Source organism: Hippoglossus stenolepis, chromosome 7, assembly GCF_022539355.2.
Source record: "Hippoglossus stenolepis isolate QCI-W04-F060 chromosome 7, HSTE1.2, whole genome shotgun sequence".
In the NCBI taxonomy this organism is placed as follows: domain Eukaryota; kingdom Metazoa; phylum Chordata; class Actinopteri; order Pleuronectiformes; family Pleuronectidae; genus Hippoglossus; species Hippoglossus stenolepis.
This window is the reverse complement of record NC_061489.1, coordinates 15,803,689-15,824,541: the sequence shown is the minus strand read 5'-3', so window position 1 is coordinate 15,824,541 and position 20,853 is coordinate 15,803,689. Positions and strand designations below refer to the sequence as shown.

The window sequence follows — 20,853 nt, the reverse complement described above, 5'->3', positions numbered from 1 at the left end:
TGGAAAGTACTTTAAATGGCAAAGATGTGATGTTCCTCATATGTTTTTGGAAATTAGAATCTTTATCTTTTTCCTGCATCAACGTCTGAATAAGTGGTTAGTCGGTCATTTCCTCATTGATTATTTATCTGCATAAATTTAGATCTACCTGTGATTAGTTGACTTTAAAACACTTTGTGGAAGGTGATTAAAGGCTACAAACAAAATTGACAATTTACTCATATACAGGTGCTGTGTTTAAATTCTGATTAAAACCACATAATGGTGCTGGGTCTTCAAGGAATCTGATTAAAAATATTCCACCTGGAATTTGTAGCTTACTTCCTACCCTTAATGGTTTTTAAGACTGATTTGTTATTGATACATTAATGAGTGATAATCGTGATTAATTAAATGGTTAGATGTGACTGTCATGGTTTGAAAATGATCGAGAATGTATAGGAACGTGAGATTTAACCTTTGTCGGAAATAGTAAGCTTAAAAAACGTGTGTGTGTGCGTGCGTGCGAGTGAGAAAGAGAGAGATTTGAAAATGTATAGATGAGCTGTAAGTGCAGTAAAATATACTCTTCCTCTTCCCTGTTTGTACCCTATTTACAATGGTTTATTTTTTTTATTCACCTCAATCCACGTGGTTGACATTTCAGGTTAATCTGAAATACTAATAGTCATAATAGACATTAAATCGGGTAAATCGGACAACATGTGCATCATACGAAAGTTTGAATCCTCCCTTTTCCCCACATATTCTGTAGTTCAACATGATGAACTCTTAGGGCCGCTGTTGGCCAGTCTGTGTTTGTTGGGAGAAGAAAACAGCAATACCTCCCACATCATTTCAGACCGAGAACGAGAGAAAGGCACAAGGGATCGTGTGGAATACGAAGTCAAGAGCTCTTAACGTTATTCTGGACGGATACAGTGATATTACCTTTTTAATCTACCGCCTGACCGGTCACTGTTTAAAACCCAAGGACATACGAAGGATACGTACCGAAGAACAGCAGGCATTGTACAGGAATAATACGCGATTCATTTTACAGGACCATGACGGACAGAACAATGAGACGGCAAGTGCTGCTGTTTGTCTTGGTTCTCTGTTTCAGTTCAGCGATAGGCCAGGTCAGTTATTCAATCCCAGAGGAAATGCCGAAAGGCTCTTTCGTTGGTGATATTGCGCAAGATTTGGGTTTAGATATGAAGAGACTGAAATCGGGAAAAGCTCGTATTTATACGGGAGACAGTGCAGAATACATCGAGTTACATAAAGACAGAGGAGTCCTCCTCGTCAAAGACAGAATAGACAGAGAGGTGATCTGCGCTCAGACGTCGCCCTGTGCTCTGCATTTCCAGGTTATTTTAGAGAATCCGATGGAGTTTTACAGCATTACCGTCGAGGTTACAGATATTAACGACAACGCCCCGATTTTTAAAAGAGGTGAAATGAAATTCAGAATCAGCGAATCAGCTACGACAGGGGCAGTGTTCATGTTGCAGCAGGCGATAGATCTGGACGTCGGTGTAAATGGCCTTCAAAGTTATTTGTTAAAACCAACTGATAACTTTGTTTTGAGACTGCAAAATCAAGCAGACGGGAGCAAGATGGTAGAGATGGTTTTACAGAAACCTTTAGACCGTGAAAAACAGGATCAGTTGTCGCTTATTTTGACTGCAGTAGACGGCGGTGAGCCACAGCTCTCCGGAACTGTTCAAATACACATCAATGTGCTAGATAGTAACGATAATGCTCCAGTTTTTACGCAGAACGTTTATAAATCCACCATAAGAGAAAATTCCCCCTCAGGAACGGAGGTAGTGATGGTTAGTGCTTCTGACTCAGATGAAGGATCTAATGGCAAAGTGTCTTATGCGATACTAAATTTACTCGACAATGTGTCAGAGTTATTTGAGATAAACAGAGAGAGCGGAGAGGTTACACTGATCGGCAACACTGACTTTGAAAAAAAGCGACAATATCAAATACATGTCCAGGCCAGTGATGAAGGAGGACTAACCGACTCGTGTAAAATTTTAGTGGAAATAACTGACACAAATGACAATGTGCCTGCAATAAATGTGATGTCAAAGTCCAGTGAAATAAAAGAGGACATTCCGCCTGGAACTGTTGTCTCAATGATCAATATCCAAGACCCAGATTCGGGCAAAAATGGAAAAGTTCAATGTTACATTAACGAGAATATTCCATTAAAAATTTCCTCAACGTCGAATAATTTCTTTAGTTTGACAACCGACAGTGAATTAGACAGAGAGAGATCATCTGTGTTTAATATCACAGTGACCTGCTCTGATGAGGGAGTGCCCTCCCTCTCCAGCAGCGTCACTCTCACCTTACAGATCTCTGACGTGAATGACAACGCACCTGTCTTTGAGAGGAGCTCATATGAGGCCTACATTGTAGAAAACAACACACCAGGTCTCTCTGTATTCACAGTGAAAGCCAGAGACGCTGACTGGAACCAGAATGCCCGTGTTTCTTACATACTGGAGGACTCTTCTGTTAACGGAGTGCCAGTCTCCTCATATGTGTCCGTTAGTGCTGATAGTGGAGTCATCCATGCAGTGCGCTCTTTTGACTACGAGCAGATCAAAGATTTTCATTTCCTAGTCAAAGCTCAGGATGGAGGCTCTCCTCCACTCAGTAGTAACGTGACTGTGAAAATACTGATCCAGGACCAGAACGACAACCCCCCTCAGGTTCTGTACCCAGTCCAGACTGGTGGCTCTCTGGTGGCTGAACTGGTGCCTCGTTCAGCAGATGTGGGCTATCTGGTCACTAAAGTGGTGGCTGTGGATGTGGACTCTGGACAGAATGCCTGGCTCTCCTATAAACTGCAGAAAGCCACAGACAGGGCGCTGTTTGAAGTGGGCTCACAGAATGGAGAAATAAGAACTATCCGCCAAGTCACTGATAAAGACGCAGTGAAACAAAGACTGAGTGTTATAGTGGAGGACAACGGGCAGCCCTCTCGTTCAGCTACAGTCGTTGTTAACGTGGCAGTGGCGGACAGCTTCCCGGAAGTGCTGTCGGAGTTCACTGACTTTACGCACGACAAGGAGTACAACGACAACCTGACTTTTTATTTAGTGTTGGCTCTGGCTGTAGTTTCCTTCCTCTTCATCACTGTGTAGTGGTTATTATCTCAGTGAAAATCTACAGATGGAGACAGTCTCGTGTCCTGTATCACTCCAATCTCCCTGTGATTCCATATTATCCACCACGTTACTCAGACACTTTGGGGACAGGGACTCTCCAACACGTGTACAATTACGAGGTGTGCAGGACGACTGACTCCAGAAAGAGTGACTGTAAGTTCGCCAGAGCTGGTAGTCAGAACGTGCTGATAATGGACCCCAGTTCTACAGGGACGATGCAGCGGATTCAGAGTGAAAAGAGCATCCTGGATGAACCAGACTCTCCTCTAGAGGTTAGTTATAGACTCTTCCATTCGTCTTCAGGCTTATTCTTGTGAATTAGACAATTTTCAGTGTTTCAGTTGCATATCTACTCTTTTAGCTCTACTTGCAGACTGATTTTCAGTTCTTTTGATTCAGTACCATGGACAGCGCACAGAACAGCCTTGTTACTGTTTTATCTATCTATCTCTTTATCCCTCTATCTCTCTCTCTGTCTCTTTTTATATCTCTCTATCTCCATATCTATATCTCTGTCTTCCTTTTATGTGTATTTTTGTGTGTGTGCTAGGTTTCTAATGAACAAAACGACTTGGACAAATAGACATCTTTTTTCATTTATTTTGATGTTTACATTTCCTATCTGAACTCTAATGGGCTCTATTGAAATTGGAAATTTCTTTGTACAGTATATTTTGTATGTTAGACCCACGGCCAGTGCAAATTATATATTTCTTATTACAATGGACATGGTGCATGGAGAAATTCTTTACATTTCCCTTTTTTAGTCTTTGAATAATGGTTTATATAGTTGTCCTGGTGTTCATACTTTTTGTTTGATTGTATTATTGTTTTATATTCTGGTTTCTATTATAAGTTCTTCCCTGCAGTAATTTGTATTGCATAGGTTATACAGAAAGACAGGAATTCGAGTATTTGAATCAGATTTAAATCCGTTAAAACGTTTCTCAGCAAACATGTGTTACATATACATGTATATATATTTTGTATTTCTTTATTGTGATTGCATGAGACACCCTGTAGTTCAATTCAGTGGACAGAGAGGGACGCTGTTGGCCATCGATTTGCTAATGAAGCATTTGTTCCAGCACCTCCCCTGTTCCAGCACCCCCCTCCCCCTCCCCCCTCCCCCTCCACATCTCATCGTGTATGTTTCGAAATAGAGAGAGCCAGTTAACAGTCGGGATTGACATGAGCAACATAAGCGTGGACAGTACAATGGGGTTCTTTTGTTCCTTCATTTTGGATAATTCTCATCTTTAGGACCAAACACGTGAATAATCAGGTCAAAATCGGAACCTGTGGTGAAGAAACAGAGGATTTATTCATTTCCTTCACAGACGAGTCGACCGGAACGATGGGATGGCAAGTGCTGTTGTTTATCTCCGTGCTCTCTCTCAGTGCAGTGTGCGGGCAGGTCAGCTACTCTATTCCTGAGGAAATGTTAAAGGGGGCTCTAGTAGGCAATATAGCCCAGGATTTAGGTTTGGGTGTGGAGAGATTGAAGTCTGGTAAAGCCCGTATTTACACCGGTAGCAGTGAAGAATATATTGAGCTGAAGAGAGAGAGAGGAGTGCTCCTTATTAAAGAGAAAATAGACAGAGAATCGCTCTGTGGGCAAACAATGCCCTGTGCGCTCCACTTTCAAATGATCCTCGAAAATCCAATGGAATTTTACACGGTGACCGTCGAAATTACCGATATAAACGACAACCCTCCTACATTTGAGAGAGGGGAAATGAAATATGAAATTAGCGAATCAGCTCTTACAGGGGCACGATTTGTTTTAGAGAAAGCCATAGATGATGATGTTGGTGTCAACGGGTTGAGCAGCTACGCCCTAAAACCCAGCGATAATTTCGCTCTGAAAACCATCATCCGCGGTGATGGGACTAAACACGTCGAGATGGTTTTGCAGAAACCTTTAGACAGGGAAAAATATGAGCATATATCATTAGTTCTGACCGCTGTGGATGGTGGTGAACCACAGCTCTCGGGGACAATGCAGATTCTCATAACAGTGTTAGACGTTAATGATAATCCTCCCGTTTGTTCAAAAGCAGAATACAAAGTGAGTGTGACAGAGAACGCTCCTATCGGCACTGTAATAACTACAGTAATGGCTACTGATGTGGATAAAGGCAATAACGGGAAAGTAACATACACAATTTCAAAATCTGGAGCAGCGAGTCTCTTTAAAATCGGTCCAGATAGTGGAGTACTGACCTTAGATGGAAATGTAGATTACGAAAAAAAGCGACGTTACGAGCTAGATGTTCAGGTGTCAGATCAGGGGGGATTATCCGATGCATGTAAAGTGATTGTGGACGTGACAGATACAAATGATAACCCTCCATCCATAAACATCATGTCTAAGTCAAACACGGTATCTGAGAACATGAAACCAGGGACAGTCGTGACAATGCTTAACATACAAGATCCAGACGCGAATGAAAACGGAAAGGTCATGTGTGTTTTAAACGAAAATATTCCCTTTGCCATTAAATCAACAACAAATAATTTCTTTACCGTCGTCACAGACAGTGAATTAGACAGAGAGAGGTCCTCTGAGCATAATATCACAGTGACCTGCTCTGATGAGGGCGTGCCCTCCCTCTCCAGCAGCGTCACTCTCACCTTACAGATCTCTGACGTGAATGACAACGCGCCTGTCTTTGAGAGGAGCTCATATGAGGCCTACATTGTAGAAAACAACACACCAGGTCTCTCTGTATTCACAGTGAAAGCCAGAGACGCTGACTGGAACCAGAATGCCCGTGTTTCTTACATACTGGAGGACTCCTCTGTTAACGGAGTGCCAGTCTCCTCGTATGTGTCCGTTAGTGCTGATAGTGGAGTCATCCATGCAGTGCGCTCTTTTGACTACGAGCAGATCAAAGATTTTCACTTCCGAGTCAAAGCTCAGGATGGAGGCTCTCCTCCACTCAGTAGTAACGTGACTGTGAAAATACTGATCCAGGACCAGAACGACAACCCCCCTCAGGTTCTGTACCCAGTCCAGACTGGTGGCTCTCTGGTGGCTGAACTGGTGCCTCGTTCAGCAGATGTGGGCTATCTGGTCACTAAAGTGGTGGCTGTTGATGTGGACTCTGGACAGAATGCCTGGCTCTCCTATAAACTGCAGAAAGCCACAGACAGGGCGCTGTTTGAAGTGGGCTCACAGAATGGAGAAATAAGAACTATCCGCCAAGTCACTGATAAAGATGCTGTGAAACAAAGACTGACTGTGATAGTGGAGGACAACGGGCAGCCCTCTCGTTCAGCTACAGTCGTTGTTAACGTGGCGGTGGCGGACAGCTTCCCGGAAGTGCTGTCGGAGTTCACTGACTTTACGCACGACAAGGAGTACAACGACAACCTGACTTTTTACTGTCAGCCTGGCCAGTCCTCCTTCTTCATCACGTGTGTAGGTTATTATCTCAGTGAAAATCTACAGTGGGAGTATTAGTCTCGCGTCCTGCAACACTTTAACTCCTCCCCAGACTGATATTATCCACCACGTTATCAGACACTTTGGGGACAGGGACTTCAACACGGTCAATTACGAGGTGTGCAGGACGACTGACTCCAGAAAGAGTGACTGTAAGTTCGGCGGAGCTGGTAGTCAGAACGTGCTGATAATGGACCCCAGTTCTACAGGGACGATGCAGCGGATACAGAGTGAAAAGAGCATCCTGGATGAACCAGACTCTCCTCTTGAGGTTAGACTCCTTTAATACTGTTTCAGTAACAAACACAACTGTTATTCTTTATATTCAAGCATCATATGACCACACCAATGACTTGTTTTTTTTAATAGGAATGGTTTTATATTTAATATAAAGGCTAATATTATGGAATATATAGTACTTTGTGTGTTTTTGCTGCATTGGTCTTATTCACTTTACTCACTTCAGAACAGCGGACAGCGACATTATGGTTTGTAATACCAATAGACATTGTATAGGCACATGCCTGTGTCCTCAGTTTAATTATCAGTATATTCACCTTTTCTTCTAATTATCTGTTGAAAATTGTCATTACTTATAGAAAACTCTTTTTTACCGAGCACTTTATTCCCTTCCAGTCTTTCAGTTACAAAATGCTGTGCATCTGACGCTTGATTTATCTGTGACATCTGATAAACACATCATCTATTAGTTTGTCTCTATTATCTTAGATATATCGTTGAATTGAGTTGGATTTTCAACACAATACATTTTTATGTCTGCGAGAAGCCGTTTGGAAAGTCACATGTAGTAGGTGTATTAAAAACATATGTCCAGGTGGTTTATAGTAAGTGACCATAGACTTTAATCTTAGTTGAGGTTTTGCAGTGTTATAGTTTGAACTCTGAGGGACGCTGTTGACCAGAGTGTTGATGACTGAGAGCAGGATTGTTGCAGAACCTCCCATGTAATCACGACATAACACAGACAGAACACGACGGGAGACGAACGAAGAATCAGGGCTGTGGATAATTTTCGGAAAAAAAGAGAGATTTCGACTTGCAAGAGAATCACTTCCAGTGACTTCAGCTCGTAATTTGGGATTTGGAATTGGAATCTAATAGTTGTCTTTTTTGTTGGATGTAAGCAGTCGGTTGAGCTTCACAGGGAAAAAAAGACGGGTTGAACAATGAATCGGCAAGTACTGTTCTTTATCTCTCTCCTTTTCCTCGACACGGTGTTCGGGCAGGTCAGCTACTCTATTCCGGAGGAAATGGCGAAGGGATCTCTCGTCGGAAATATAGCTCAAGATTTAGGGGTGGAAATAAAACGCTTGATATCGGGTAAAGCCACGATCTATACGAGAAACAGCGACGTGTACATCGAGCTGAACAGAGACAGAGGAGTCCTCCTTGTCAAAGAGAGAATCGACAGAGAGGCGCTGTGCACAGAGACCGCGCTTTGTGCGTTACATTTTCAGATTATTTTAGAGAATCCTATGGAATTTTACAGTGTGACAGTCCAGATCACAGATATCAATGATAATGCACCGACATTTGAAAAAAATGAAATGAGATTTAAGATAAGCGAGTCAGCGATCACGGGGGCAAAATTTGTACTCGAAAGGGCTGTGGATCTTGATGTAGGAATAAACGATCTCAAAAGATACGATTTAAAGCCTACAGATAATTTTGCTCTGAAGGTTCATAATAACGCTGATGGAAATAAAAACATCGAGATGGTTCTACAGAAACCATTAGACAGAGAGAAACAGGAGCAGATATCTCTCGTGTTAACGGCTGTAGATGGAGGAGAGCCGCAGATGTCAGGAACAATGATGATCGTTATTACAGTTTTAGACGCTAATGATAACGCCCCTGTTTTTACACAGTCCACATACAAAGCTACAGTTACTGAGAATTCACCTAAAGGAACAGTTGTAGCCACTGTTACAGCTACAGATGCAGATCAAGGCTCTAATGCTAAAATAACATATTCAATCACAAATACATTAGACAATGTCAGGAAATTATTTGAAATTAATGAAGAAAACGGTGAAATTTCATCGATTGGCGATATTGACTTCGAAAAATCAAAACAATTTCAAATTAATTTACTCGCTAGTGACGAGGGAGGACTCACAGATTCATGTAAATTAATCGTCGATATTCAAGATATAAATGACAACAAACCTGAGATTAACATAATGTCGAGGTCAACTGTAATTTCAGAGGATGCAAAACTTAATACAGTCGTTACAATGATAAATACTGTGGATCTTGATTCCGGAGACAACGGACACGTGCAATGTTTTATTGGCGAAAATGTACCATTCATTTTAAAAACGTCAACAAATAATTTCTATAGTTTAGTGACAGACAGTGAATTAGACAGAGAGAGATCCTCTGAGTTTAATATCACAGTGAGCTGCTCTGATGAGGGAGTGCCCTCCCTCTCCAGCAGCGTCACTCTCACCTTACAGATCTCTGACGTGAATGACAACGCGCCTGTCTTTGAGAGGAGCTCATATGAGGCCTACATTGTAGAAAACAACACGCCAGGTCTCTCTGTATTCACAGTGAAAGCCAGAGACGCTGACTGGAACCAGAATGCCCGTGTTTCTTACATACTGGAGGACTCCTCTGTTAACGGAGTGCCAGTCTCCTCATATGTGTCCGTTAGTGCTGATAGTGGAGTCATTCATGCAGTGCGCTCTTTTGACTACGAGCAGATCAAAGATTTTCACTTCCGAGTCAAAGCTCAGGATGGAGGCTCTCCTCCACTCAGTAGTAACGTGACTGTGAAAATACTGATCCAGGACCAGAACGACAACCCCCTCAGGTTCTGTACCCAGTGCAGACTGCTGGCTCTCTGGTGGCTGAACTGGTGCCTCGTTCAGCAGATGTGGGCTATCTGGTCACTAAAGTGGTGGCTGTGGATGTGGACTCTGGACAGAATGCCTGGCTCTCCTATAAACTGCAGAAAGCCACAGACAGGCCGCTGCTGTTTGAAGTGGGCTCACAGAATGGAGAAATAAGAACTATCCGCCAAGTCACTGATAAAGACGCAGTGAAACAAAGACTGACTGTGATAGTGGAGGACAACGGGCAGCCCTCTCGTTCAGCTACAGTCGTTGTTAACGTGGCGGTGGCGGACAGCTTCCCGGAAGTGCTGTCGGAGTTCACTGACTTTACGCACGACAAGGAGTACAACGACAACCTGACTTTTTACTTAGTGTTGGCTCTGGCTGTAGTTTCCTTCCTCTTCATCACGTGTGTAGTGGTTATTATCAGTGAAAATCTACAGATGGAGACAGTCTCGCTTCTTGTTTCACTCCAATCTCCCTGTGATTCCATATTATCCACCACGTTACTCAGACACTTTGGGGACAGGGACTCTCCAACACGTGTACAATTACGAGGTGTGCAGGACGACTGACTCCAGAAAGAGTGACTGTAAGTTCGGCGGAGCTGGTAGTCAGAACGTGCTGATAATGGACCCCAGTTCTACAGGGACGATGCAGCGGATACAGAGTGAAAAGAGCATCCTGGATGAACCAGACTCTCCTCTTGAGGTTGGTTGAGTACCTTTGCTTCCTCTCTGCTCTTTAATGTCTCTTAGTATTTAACTATATTGATTCTAAAATGTTTAAAGCCGTTCCTTTATGTTCTGAACCGGACAGCATCACATCTCCACATTTTAAATCACAAGTGTGTCAAATCATCTAAACTACACCCTACTCTTGTGTCGCAAATCATAATTACAACGAATTTAGAGAGAAGACAACGTAAATATTATTTTCAGAACTTTTTAATGGTACAAGTTTTATCACATTGTGTTTGAACAATTTTAAACACTCAGGATTCTTATTGTACTTTCTTCCCATTTAACGCTACTATTACTTTAATTGCAATCATTTTTATTGGTGTTTTTTTTAATCAACTGGTCCAAGAGTGTGATTTCGTGTCAATGTTCAGTTGAAATATCCAAAAATACTTTATCAGTATTAAAATATTTCTATTCTATTCTCTTCCAGATTGGAGGTGCACTGTAATGCCTTTTTGAATACACAATATATAATTATTTTTATTGTTAATACTGGTACAGAGTTCAAATATCAGTGAGAGACTTAATTTTATTTTATTGTAATTGGTACATAGTTTGTTTTCCTTGTAACCACATGTGATGGTCATGTTGTTACTGTAGGATTTAAGTCTTTTATCATTTCAGGACCTCGGTCAGCGACATGTCCAGAATATACTCCTCTCGTTGTCCACGTTTCTCAGTTTAACCTCATAGCTGTTTGTTTTTTTCCTGTAATCTGGTCATCCATTTAAAAACACATTATTTGACCATCTCAGTCATGGTTCGTGCAGTGTGTTTTTGGACACATGAAAAACTGGAGATTCCTAGAAAAAAGTGAGAAAGCAGAAATATAATTTTTTTTAAAGAAAGACTCAATGTTTGCAAAGAGGATGTTTCTGAAAACAGTTATAGTCTTAGAATGTAAAGAGTCAATCTTCTGGGCAGATTTATTCATGTGGATTTCCTGCAGTTTTGCAGTGTGGACTCTTAGGGCCGCTGTTGACCAGAGTGTTGATAAACCAGAGTAGGTTTGTATCAGCACCTCCCTTGTATCCTCGACATTATTCAGAGAGGACCCGACGGAGAAGAACCGACACTCGAGAGCTGAAACATATTTGATATCAGAGAGGTCGAGCATCGAGCCTTTTTTTCCCTGTATGTGGATTTTACAATTACAAGATTCATGCTTGACCCTGGATTGTATTTCAGTTACTGGGATATATAACTGGACTGTAGCGCCTCGCTGAGAAAATACTCGGATAGAACAATGAAAGGACCGGCGCTGTTGTTTGTCTCTCTTCTGTCCCTCGGCTGCGTAACTGGGCAGGTCAGTTACACGATACCGGAGGAAATGGCCAAAGGATCTTTAGTAGGTAATATAGCGCATGATTTAGGTTTACAAACCAAACGTCTGGCATCTGGTAAAGCTCGAATTTATACCCGAGGAAGCGACGAGTACATCGAGCTGAACAGAGAAAGAGGAGTCCTCCTCGTCAAAGAGAGAATCGACAGAGAGGCGCTCTGCAAACAGACGACGCCGTGCGCTTTACATTTTCAGATCATTTTAGAGAATCCTATGGAATTTTACACCGTCACAGTCCAAATTGCTGATATCAATGATAATGCTCCAACCTTTGAGGAAAGTCAAATCGAATTTAAAATTAGCGAATCAGCGATCACGGGGGCAAAATTTGTGCTGGAAAGGGCTGTTGATCTCGATGTAGGAATAAACGATCTTAAAAGCTACGAATTAAAACCAACAGATAATTTTGCTCTGAAAATTCACAGTAACGCTGATGGAAATAAAAACATCGAGATGGTTCTACAGAAACCTTTAGACAGAGAGAAACAGGAGCAGATATCTCTCGTGTTAACGGCTGTAGATGGAGGAGAGCCGCAGATGTCAGGAACAATGATGATCGTTATTACAGTTTTAGACGCTAATGATAACGCCCCTGTTTTTACACAGTCAACATACAAAGCTACAGTTACTGAGAATTCACCTAAAGGAACAGTTGTAGCCACTGTTACAGCTACAGATGCAGATCAAGGCTCTAATGGTAAAATAACTTATTCAATCACAAATACATTAGATGATGTAAGAAAAATGTTTAAAATAGACAAGGGAAGTGGTGAAATTACTTTAATTGGAAACATTGACTTTGAAGAGTCGCGGATTTTTCAAATAAATGTACGTGCTAGTGACGAGGGAGGACTCACGGACTCATGTAAGTTGATTGTCGATATACAAGATGTAAATGACAACAAACCAGAGATTAACATAATGTCAAAATCAACGGTGATTTCAGAGGATGCAAAACTTAATACAGTCGTGACAATGATAAACATCGAAGACAAAGACTCTGGAGAAAACGGAAATGTTCGATGTTTTATTGGAGAAAATGTACCATTCATTTTGAAAACATCAACAAATAGTTTCTATAGTTTAGTGACAGACAGTGAATTAGACAGAGAGAGATCCTCTGAGTATAATATCACAGTGAGCTGCTCTGATGAGGGCGTGCCCTCCCTCTCCAGCAGCGTCACTCTCACCTTACAGATCTCTGACGTGAATGACAACGCGCCTGTCTTTGAGAGGAGCTCATATGAGGCCTACATTGTAGAAAACAACACACCAGGTCTCTCTGTATTCACAGTGAAAGCCAGAGACGCTGACTGGAACCAGAATGCCCGTGTTTCTTACATACTGGAGGACTCCTCTGTTAACGGAGTGCCAGTCTCCTCATATGTGTCCGTTAGTGCTGATAGTGGAGTCATCCATGCAGTGCGCTCTTTTGACTACGAGCAGATCAAAGATTTTCACTTCCGAGTCAAAGCTCAGGATGGAGGCTCTCCTCCACTCAGTAGTAACGTGACTGTGAAAATACTGATCCAGGACCAGAACGACAACCCCCCTCAGGTTCTGTACCCAGTCCAGACTGGTGGCTCTCTGGTGGCTGAACTGGTGCCTCGTTCAGCAGATGTGGGCTATCTGGTCACTAAAGTGGTGGCTGTTGATGTGGACTCTGGACAGAATGCCTGGCTCTCCTATAAACTGCAGAAAGCCACAGACAGGGCGCTGTTTGAAGTGGGCTCACAGAATGGAGAAATAAGAACTATCCGTCAAGTCACTGATAAAGACGCAGTGAAACAAAGACTGACTGTGATAGTGGAGGACAACGGGCAGCCCTCTCGTTCAGCTACAGTCGTTGTTAACGTGGCGGTGGCGGACAGCTTCCCGGAAGTGCTGTCGGAGTTCACTGACTTTACGCACGACAAGGAGTACAACGACAACCTGACTTTTTACTTAGTGTTGGCTCTGGCTGTAGTTTCCTTCCTCTTCATCACGTGTGTAGTGGTTATTATCTCAGTGAAAATCTACAGATGGAGACAGTCTCGCGTCCTGTTTCACTCAATCTCCCTGTGATTCCATATTATCCACCACGTTACTCAGACACTTTGGGGACAGGGACTCTCCAACACGTGTACAATTACGAGGTGTGCAGGACGACTGACTCCAGAAAGAGTGACTGTAAGTTCGGCGGAGCTGGTAGTCAGAACGTGCTGATAATGGACCCCAGTTCTACAGGGACGATGCAGCGGATACAGAGTGAAAAAAGCATCCTGGACGAACCAGACTCTCCTCTAGAGGTTGGTTAATAGTTTTTTTTTCTTTTGCCTTTGTGCGTTCATATTTCTTTCATTCTTTAGTTACATTCATAGTCAACTGTTTCAAGTTATTTCATCATTTTCAGAACCAAGGACAGTTTCCCATCAACAAAGTACAAATCAATTAACCTTTTAATATGATAAAATTCACATTTTGTTTGTCAAAGCATCATCATACCTAATTTTGAGCTAACACAACGTAAACATGAATCTCTGAATATTTTCATAGTAGAACTTGTATTAATTGCTGTGGCAAATACGTTGCTACAAGAATTCCACATCTAAAATGATTTCCATAGTTCTTACCTATTTTTAGTAATTGTATTGGTCCATTTTTTTATTGGCAGAAAAAAAACCTGTCTTTGACTTGTGACTTGGTTTTGATCGTTTTTCAACTTATGTTTTCGTGTTATACTATTTTTATATATATACAGTATATACTGTTTTCGTTCATCTTGGCCGTGAACTCGACAGATATGTTGAAAACTCGGTTTCACATTTAACAATAGCATATTTTCAGTGACATGTTTGACAGTTTGAAATTGTTTTATATATCTTAACTGGAACATGTTGTCTTGAACTTGTTATCGCCATGATTTTAGTAAGCAAAACTGTTGTCAATTCAGCACCTCGGAGAGCGAAATTTTTAGTCTGCTTTTTTCCTCCCTTTGTTCATGTTTCTCATTATCTAATACTTAAATTTTATAGTTCGTGTTTCCTTATTCTTCTTCTTGTTTGTTTGGGTTATTGGTGAAAAACATATCTTAAACATCCCCTCTTTGATTCTTTCAGTCATGGTTCGTGTAGTTATTGACACATGATACTCACAGAAGATTCAAACAAAATGTGTAATCAGTTACAAACTGTTTTGAATTAGCGACTGGCCCTTTGCAATGAAGATGTTTCTTACGTGGCTCTTGTTACCGTGTTTTAGTTTGTTTTTTCTTCAGTATCAGTCTTGTGGGTAGAATAAATCCTGCTGGGTTTCTGCAGTTTTGCAGTGTGGACTCTTAGGGACGCTGTTGACCAGATTGTTGATGACACAGAGTAGGTTTGAATCAGCACCTCCCCTCTATGCTCGACATTATTCACAGAGAACACGACGGAAAAGACCAGACACTCGAGATCTGCAAAATATTTGATGTAAGAGAGGTCGACCATCGAGCCTGATTATCCTGTTTTGGGATTTTCTAATTTCAACACGCATGCTTTACCTTGGATTGGATTTCATTTTGTGGAATATATAACCGGACTGTAGAAGCTCGCTGAGAAAATACTCGGATAGAACAATGAAAGGACCGGCGCTGTTGTTTCTCTCTCTTCTTTCCCTCGGCTGCGTAACCGGGCAGGTCAGTTACACGATACCGGAGGAAATGTCCAAAGGATCTTTAGTAGGTAATATAGCGCATGATTTAGGTTTACAAACCAAACGTCTTTTGTCTGGTAAAGCTCGAATTTATACCCGAAGCAGCGACGAGTACATCGAGCTGAACAGAGAAAGAGGAGTCCTCCTCGTCAAAGAGAGAATCGACAGAGAGGCGCTCTGCAAACAGACGACGCCGTGCGCTTTACATTTTCAGATTATTTTAGAGAATCCTATGGAATTTTACACTGTCACAGTCCAAATTGCTGACGTAAATGATAATGCTCCGACATTTAAGAGAAATGAAATCAATTTCAAAATAAGTGAGTCGGCAACAACGGGGGCAAAATTTGTGCTGGAAAGGGCTGTGGATCTTGATGTTGGAATCAACGGCGTTCATGGCTACGATTTAAAACCAACAGACAATTTTGCTCTCAAAGTTCACAGTCACGCTGATGGAAATAAAAATGTTGAGATGGTTCTACAGAAACCTTTAGACAGAGAGAAACAGGAGCAGATATCTCTCGTGTTAACGGCTGTAGATGGAGGAGAGCCGCAGATGTCAGGAACAATGATGATCGTTATAACAGTTTTAGATGTTAATGATAACGCCCCTGTTTTTACACAGTCCACATACAAAGCTACAGTAACTGAGAATTCACCTAAAGGAACAGTTGTAGCCACTGTTACAGCTACAGATGCAGATCAAGACTCTAACGCTAAAATAACATATTCAATCACAAATACAGATGATGACAGGAAAGTATTTGAGGTAAATGAGGAAAATGGTGAAGTTATTTTAATTGGAAATATTGATTTCGAAGAATCTCGAAATTATCAAATAAATTTACTCGCTAGTGACGAGGGAGGACTCACAGATTCTTGCAAAGTAATTGTCGATGTACAAGATGTAAATGACAACAAACCTGAAATTAACATAATGTCGAAGTCAACTGTAATTTCAGAGGATGCAAAACTTAATACAGTCGTGACAATGATAAACATCGAAGACAAAGACTCTGGAGAAAACGGAAACGTGAAATGTTTTATCAACGAAAATATGCCTTTCAATTTAAAATCATCTACAAATGCTTTCTATAGCTTAGTGACAGACAGTGAATTAGACCGAGAGAGATCCTCTGAGTATAATATCACAGTGACCTGCTCTGATGAGGGCGTGCCCTCCCTCTCCAGCAGCGTCACTCTCACCTTACAGATCTCTGACGTAAATGACAACGCGCCTGTCTTTGAGAGAAGCTCATATGAGGCCTACATTGTAGAAAACAACACACCAGGTCTCTCTGTATTCACAGTGAAAGCCAGAGACGCTGACTGGAACCAGAATGCCCGTGTTTCTTACATACTGGAGGACTCCTCTGTTAACGGAGTGCCAGTCTCCTCATATGTGTCCGTTAGTGCTGATAGTGGAGTCATCCATGCAGTGCGCTCGTTTGACTACGAGCAGATCAAAGATTTTCACTTCCGAGTCAAAGCTCAGGATGGAGGCTCTCCTCCACTCAGTAGTAACGTGACTGTGAAAATACTGATCCAGGACCAGAACGACAACCCCCCTCAGGTTCTGTACCCAGTCCAGACTGGTGGCTCTCTGGTGGCTGAACTGGTGCCTCGTTCAGCAGATGTGGGCTATCTGGTCACTAAAGTGGTGGCTGTTGATGTGGACTCTGGACAGAATGCCTGGCTCTCCTATAAACTGCAGAAAGCCACAGACAGGGCGCTGTTTGAAGTGGGCTCACAGAATGGAGAAATAAGAACTATCCGCCAAGTCACTGATAAAGACGCAGTGAAACAAAGACTGAGTGTTATAGTGGAGGACAACGGGCAGCCCTCTCGTTCAGCTACAGTCGTTGTTAACGTGGCGGTGGCGGACAGCTTCCCGGAAGTGCTGTCGGAGTTCACTGACTTTACGCACGACAAGGAGTACAACGACAACCTGACTTTTTACTTAGTGTTGGCTCTGGCTGTAGTTTCCTTCCTCTTCATCACGTGTGTAGTGGTTATTATCTCAGTGAAAATCTACAGATGGAGACAGTCTCGCGTCCTGTTTCACTCCAATCTCCCTGTGATTCCATATTATCCACCACGTTACTCAGACACTTTGGGGACAGGGACTCTCCAACACGTGTACAATTACGAGGTGTGCAGGACAACTGACTCCAGAAAGAGTGACTGTAAGTTCAGCGGAGCTGGTAGTCAGAACGTGCTGATAATGGACCCCAGTTCTACAGGGACGATGCAGCGGATACAGAGTGAAAAGAGCATCCTGGATGAACCAGACTCTCCTCTAGAGGTTAGTTAAATAGTCTTTCGTATTTGTGCTTATATATAGCTTTCTTAGCAGATTTCCCTTGATTGTAAACGTTTTGCTTGGTATTCCAATATGTTCAGAACCATGGACAGCATCTATAGCCTAACTTAATGTTCAATCAATTAACTTCTTTTAAATGCACCTTTTGTCGGTCAAAGAACTCTCATCACTCTTTTCGAGGTAACACAAATTTAAAAAGGAATCTCATTATATTTTAATCGTAAAACTTCTTTATATTTCAGTAGCAAATGGTTTTGTAAACGAGACACATTCTACAGTTATTGTTGTTTAAAAACCAGAAATCATAGCTTTGAGTGTTATCTAGAGAGGTGTGGGTATGTTTTTATATCGAGTTTTTATTTATACTGAGTTTCATTCACATTCAGATATATACTGAACAACACAGAGTCAGTAGTTTATGTTGGAGTTCTGCAGTTTTATATTATGAACTCTTAGGGCCGCTGTTCACCACAGTGTCGACGGCAGACAGTGGGGTTGGTACAGCACCTCCCATGTAACATCGACATTATAAAGAAAGAGCGAGACTGGAAAGAAGGGACACTGGGCTCATGGAGAATATTTGATAAACTAATCGATCTTTCATTATTCTTTCTCTTGTGTGGATTATATTTGCGCTGGTTTAACGTGTCATACTGGATTCTATATCAGTTTTCTGGGATATAAACAAACTCAACCTTTTGGAAGCATTTCGGAAAGAACAATGACGAGGCGAGTACTGCTGTTCATGTCTCTCCTGTCCGTCGGCACGGTGTTCGGGCAGGTCAGCTACACTATTCCTGAGGAAATGGCCAAAGGATCTTTAGTCGGCAATATAGCGCATGATTTAGGTTTACAAACCAAACGTCTGACATCTGGTAAAGCTCGAATTTATACCCGAGACAGCGACGAGTACATCGAGCTGAACAGAGAAAGAGGAGTCCTCCTCGTCAAAGAGAGAATCGACAGAGAGGCGCTCTGCAGACAGACGACGCCGTGCGCTTTGCATTTTCAGATTATTTTAGAGAATCCTATGGAATTTTACAGTGTGACGGTGCAGATCACAGATATCAATGATAATTCCCCGACCTTTGAAAAGAATGAAATGAAATTTAAAATTAGCGAGTCAGCGATCACGGGGGCAAAATTTGTGCTCAAGGGGGCTGTGGATCTCGATGTTGGAAAAAACGATCTTAAAAGCTACGAATTACAACCAACAGATAATTTTGCTCTTAAAATCCAAAGTAACGCTCATGGAAATAAAAATGTTGAGATGGTTCTACAGAAACCTTTAGACAGAGAGAAACAGGAGCAGATATCTCTCGTGTTAACGGCTGTAGATGGAGGAGAGCCGCAGATGTCAGGAACAATGATGATCGTTATTACAGTTTTAGACGTTAATGATAACGCCCCTGTTTTTACACAGTCCACATACAAAGCTACAGTTACTGAGAATTCACCTAAAGGAACAGTTGTAGCGACAGTTACAGCTACAGATGCAGATATAGACTCTAATGCTAAAATACTATATTCAATTACAAATACATTAGATGGCATTATTAAAGTATTTGAGGTAAATGAGGAAACTGGTGAAATTAGTTTAATTGGAAATATTGATTTCGAAGACTCTCGAAATTATCAAATAAATGTTCTGGCCAGTGACGAGGGAGGACTCACAGATTCTTGCAAGTTAATCGTTGATGTGCAAGATGTAAATGACAACAAACCTGAAATTAACATAATGTCGAAGTCAACCGTGATTACAGAAGATGCAAAACTTAATACAGTCGTGACAATGATAAACATAGAAGACAAAGACTCTGGAGAAAATGGAAATGTTCGATGTTTTATTGGAGAAAATGTACCATTCATTTTGAAAACATCAACAAATAATTTCTATAGCTTAGTGACAGACAGTGAATTAGACAGAGAGACAGCATCAGAGTATAATATCACAGTGAGCTGCTCTGATGAGGGAGTGCCCTCCCTCTCCAGCAGCGTCACTCTCACCTTACAGATCTCTGACGTGAATGACAACGCGCCTGTCTTTGAGAGGAGCTCATATGAGGCCTACATTGTAGAAAACAACACACCAGGTCTCTCTGTATTCACAGTGAAAGCCAGAGACGCTGACTGGAACCAGAATGCCCGTGTTTCTTACATACTGGAGGACTCCTCTGTTAACGGAGTGCCAGTCTCCTCATATGTGTCCGTTAGTGCTGATAGTGGAGTCATCCATGCAGTGCGCTCTTTTGACTACGAGCAGATCAAAGATTTTCACTTCCGAGTCAAAGCTCAGGATGGAGGCTCTCCTCCACTCAGTAGCAACGTGACTGTGAAAATAGTGATCCAGGACCAGAACGACAACCCCCCTCAGGTTCTGTACCCAGTCCAGACTGGTGGCTCTCTGGTGGCTGAACTGGTGCCTCGTTCAGCAGATGTGGGCTATCTGGTCACTAAAGTGGTGGCTGTTGATGTGGACTCTGGACAGAATGCCTGGCTCTCCTATAAACTGCAGAAAGCCACAGACAGGGCGCTGTTTGAAGTGGGCTCACAGAATGGAGAAATAAGAACTATCCGCCAAGTCACTGATAAAGACGCAGTGAAACAAAGACTGAGTGTTATAGTGGAGGACAACGGGCAGCCCTCTCGTTCAGCTACAGTCGTTGTTAACGTGGCAGTGGCGGACAGCTTCCCTGAAGTGCTGTCGGAGTTCACTGACTTTACGCACGACAAGGAGTACAACGACAACCTGACTTTTTACTTAGTGTTGGCTCTGGCTGTAGTTTCCTTCCTCTTCATCACGTGTGTAGTGGTTATTATCTCAGTGAAAATCTACAGGTGGAGACAGTCTCGCGTTCTGTTTCACTCAAATCTCCTGTGATTCCATATTATCCACCACGTTACTCAGACACTTTGGGGACAGGGACTCTCCAACATGTGTACAATTACGAGGTGTGCAGGACGACTGACTCCAGAAAGAGTGACTGTAAGTTCGGAATAGCTGGTAGTCAGAATGTGCTGATAATGGACCCCAGTGCTACAGGGACGATGCAGCGGATACAGAGTGAAAAGAGCATCCTGGATGAACCAGACTCTCCTCTTGAGGTTAGTTATAAACTCTCATTCGTCTCCGTGCCTATTCCTTTGAATTAAACCATTTTCAGTGTTTCAGTTGCAGATCTACTCCTTTAGCTCAGCTTTCTGAGAATCTGGGTTTATTTCACTTTTAGGTTTTTTAGATTCAGTACCATGGACAGCACACAGAACATCCATGTTACTGTTCTCTAT

General features: G+C 42.1%; 3 protein-coding genes and 4 pseudogenes across 24 annotated transcripts in view; all 7 read left to right on the top strand.

Annotated features, from left to right (window-relative positions):
• LOC118111996 (protocadherin gamma-A4) overlaps positions 1-20,853 on the top strand; it is a 268,356-nt gene that overhangs the window by 153,137 nt on the left and 94,366 nt on the right. The gene's annotated exons all lie outside the window — the stretch shown is intronic.
• LOC118112020 lies at positions 598-3,615 on the top strand (annotated as a pseudogene).
• LOC118112037 lies at positions 4,369-6,925 on the top strand (annotated as a pseudogene).
• On the top strand, positions 7,362-10,490 carry LOC118112038 (annotated as a pseudogene).
• Positions 11,273-13,867, top strand: LOC118112036 (protocadherin gamma-A5-like). Its single transcript, XM_035161010.2, is given in 2 exon segments — positions 11,273-13,617; positions 13,620-13,867. Coding segments are annotated over 2 exon segments (2,391 nt in total). The 5' UTR covers positions 11,273-11,474.
• LOC118112050 (protocadherin gamma-A2-like) lies at positions 14,854-17,571 on the top strand. The gene has a single exon (XM_047340547.1). It carries the CDS (start codon positions 15,166-15,168, stop codon positions 17,554-17,556), a length of 2,391 nt encoding a protein of 796 aa, XP_047196503.1. The 5' UTR covers positions 14,854-15,165; the 3' UTR covers positions 17,557-17,571.
• LOC118112028 lies at positions 18,008-20,733 on the top strand (annotated as a pseudogene).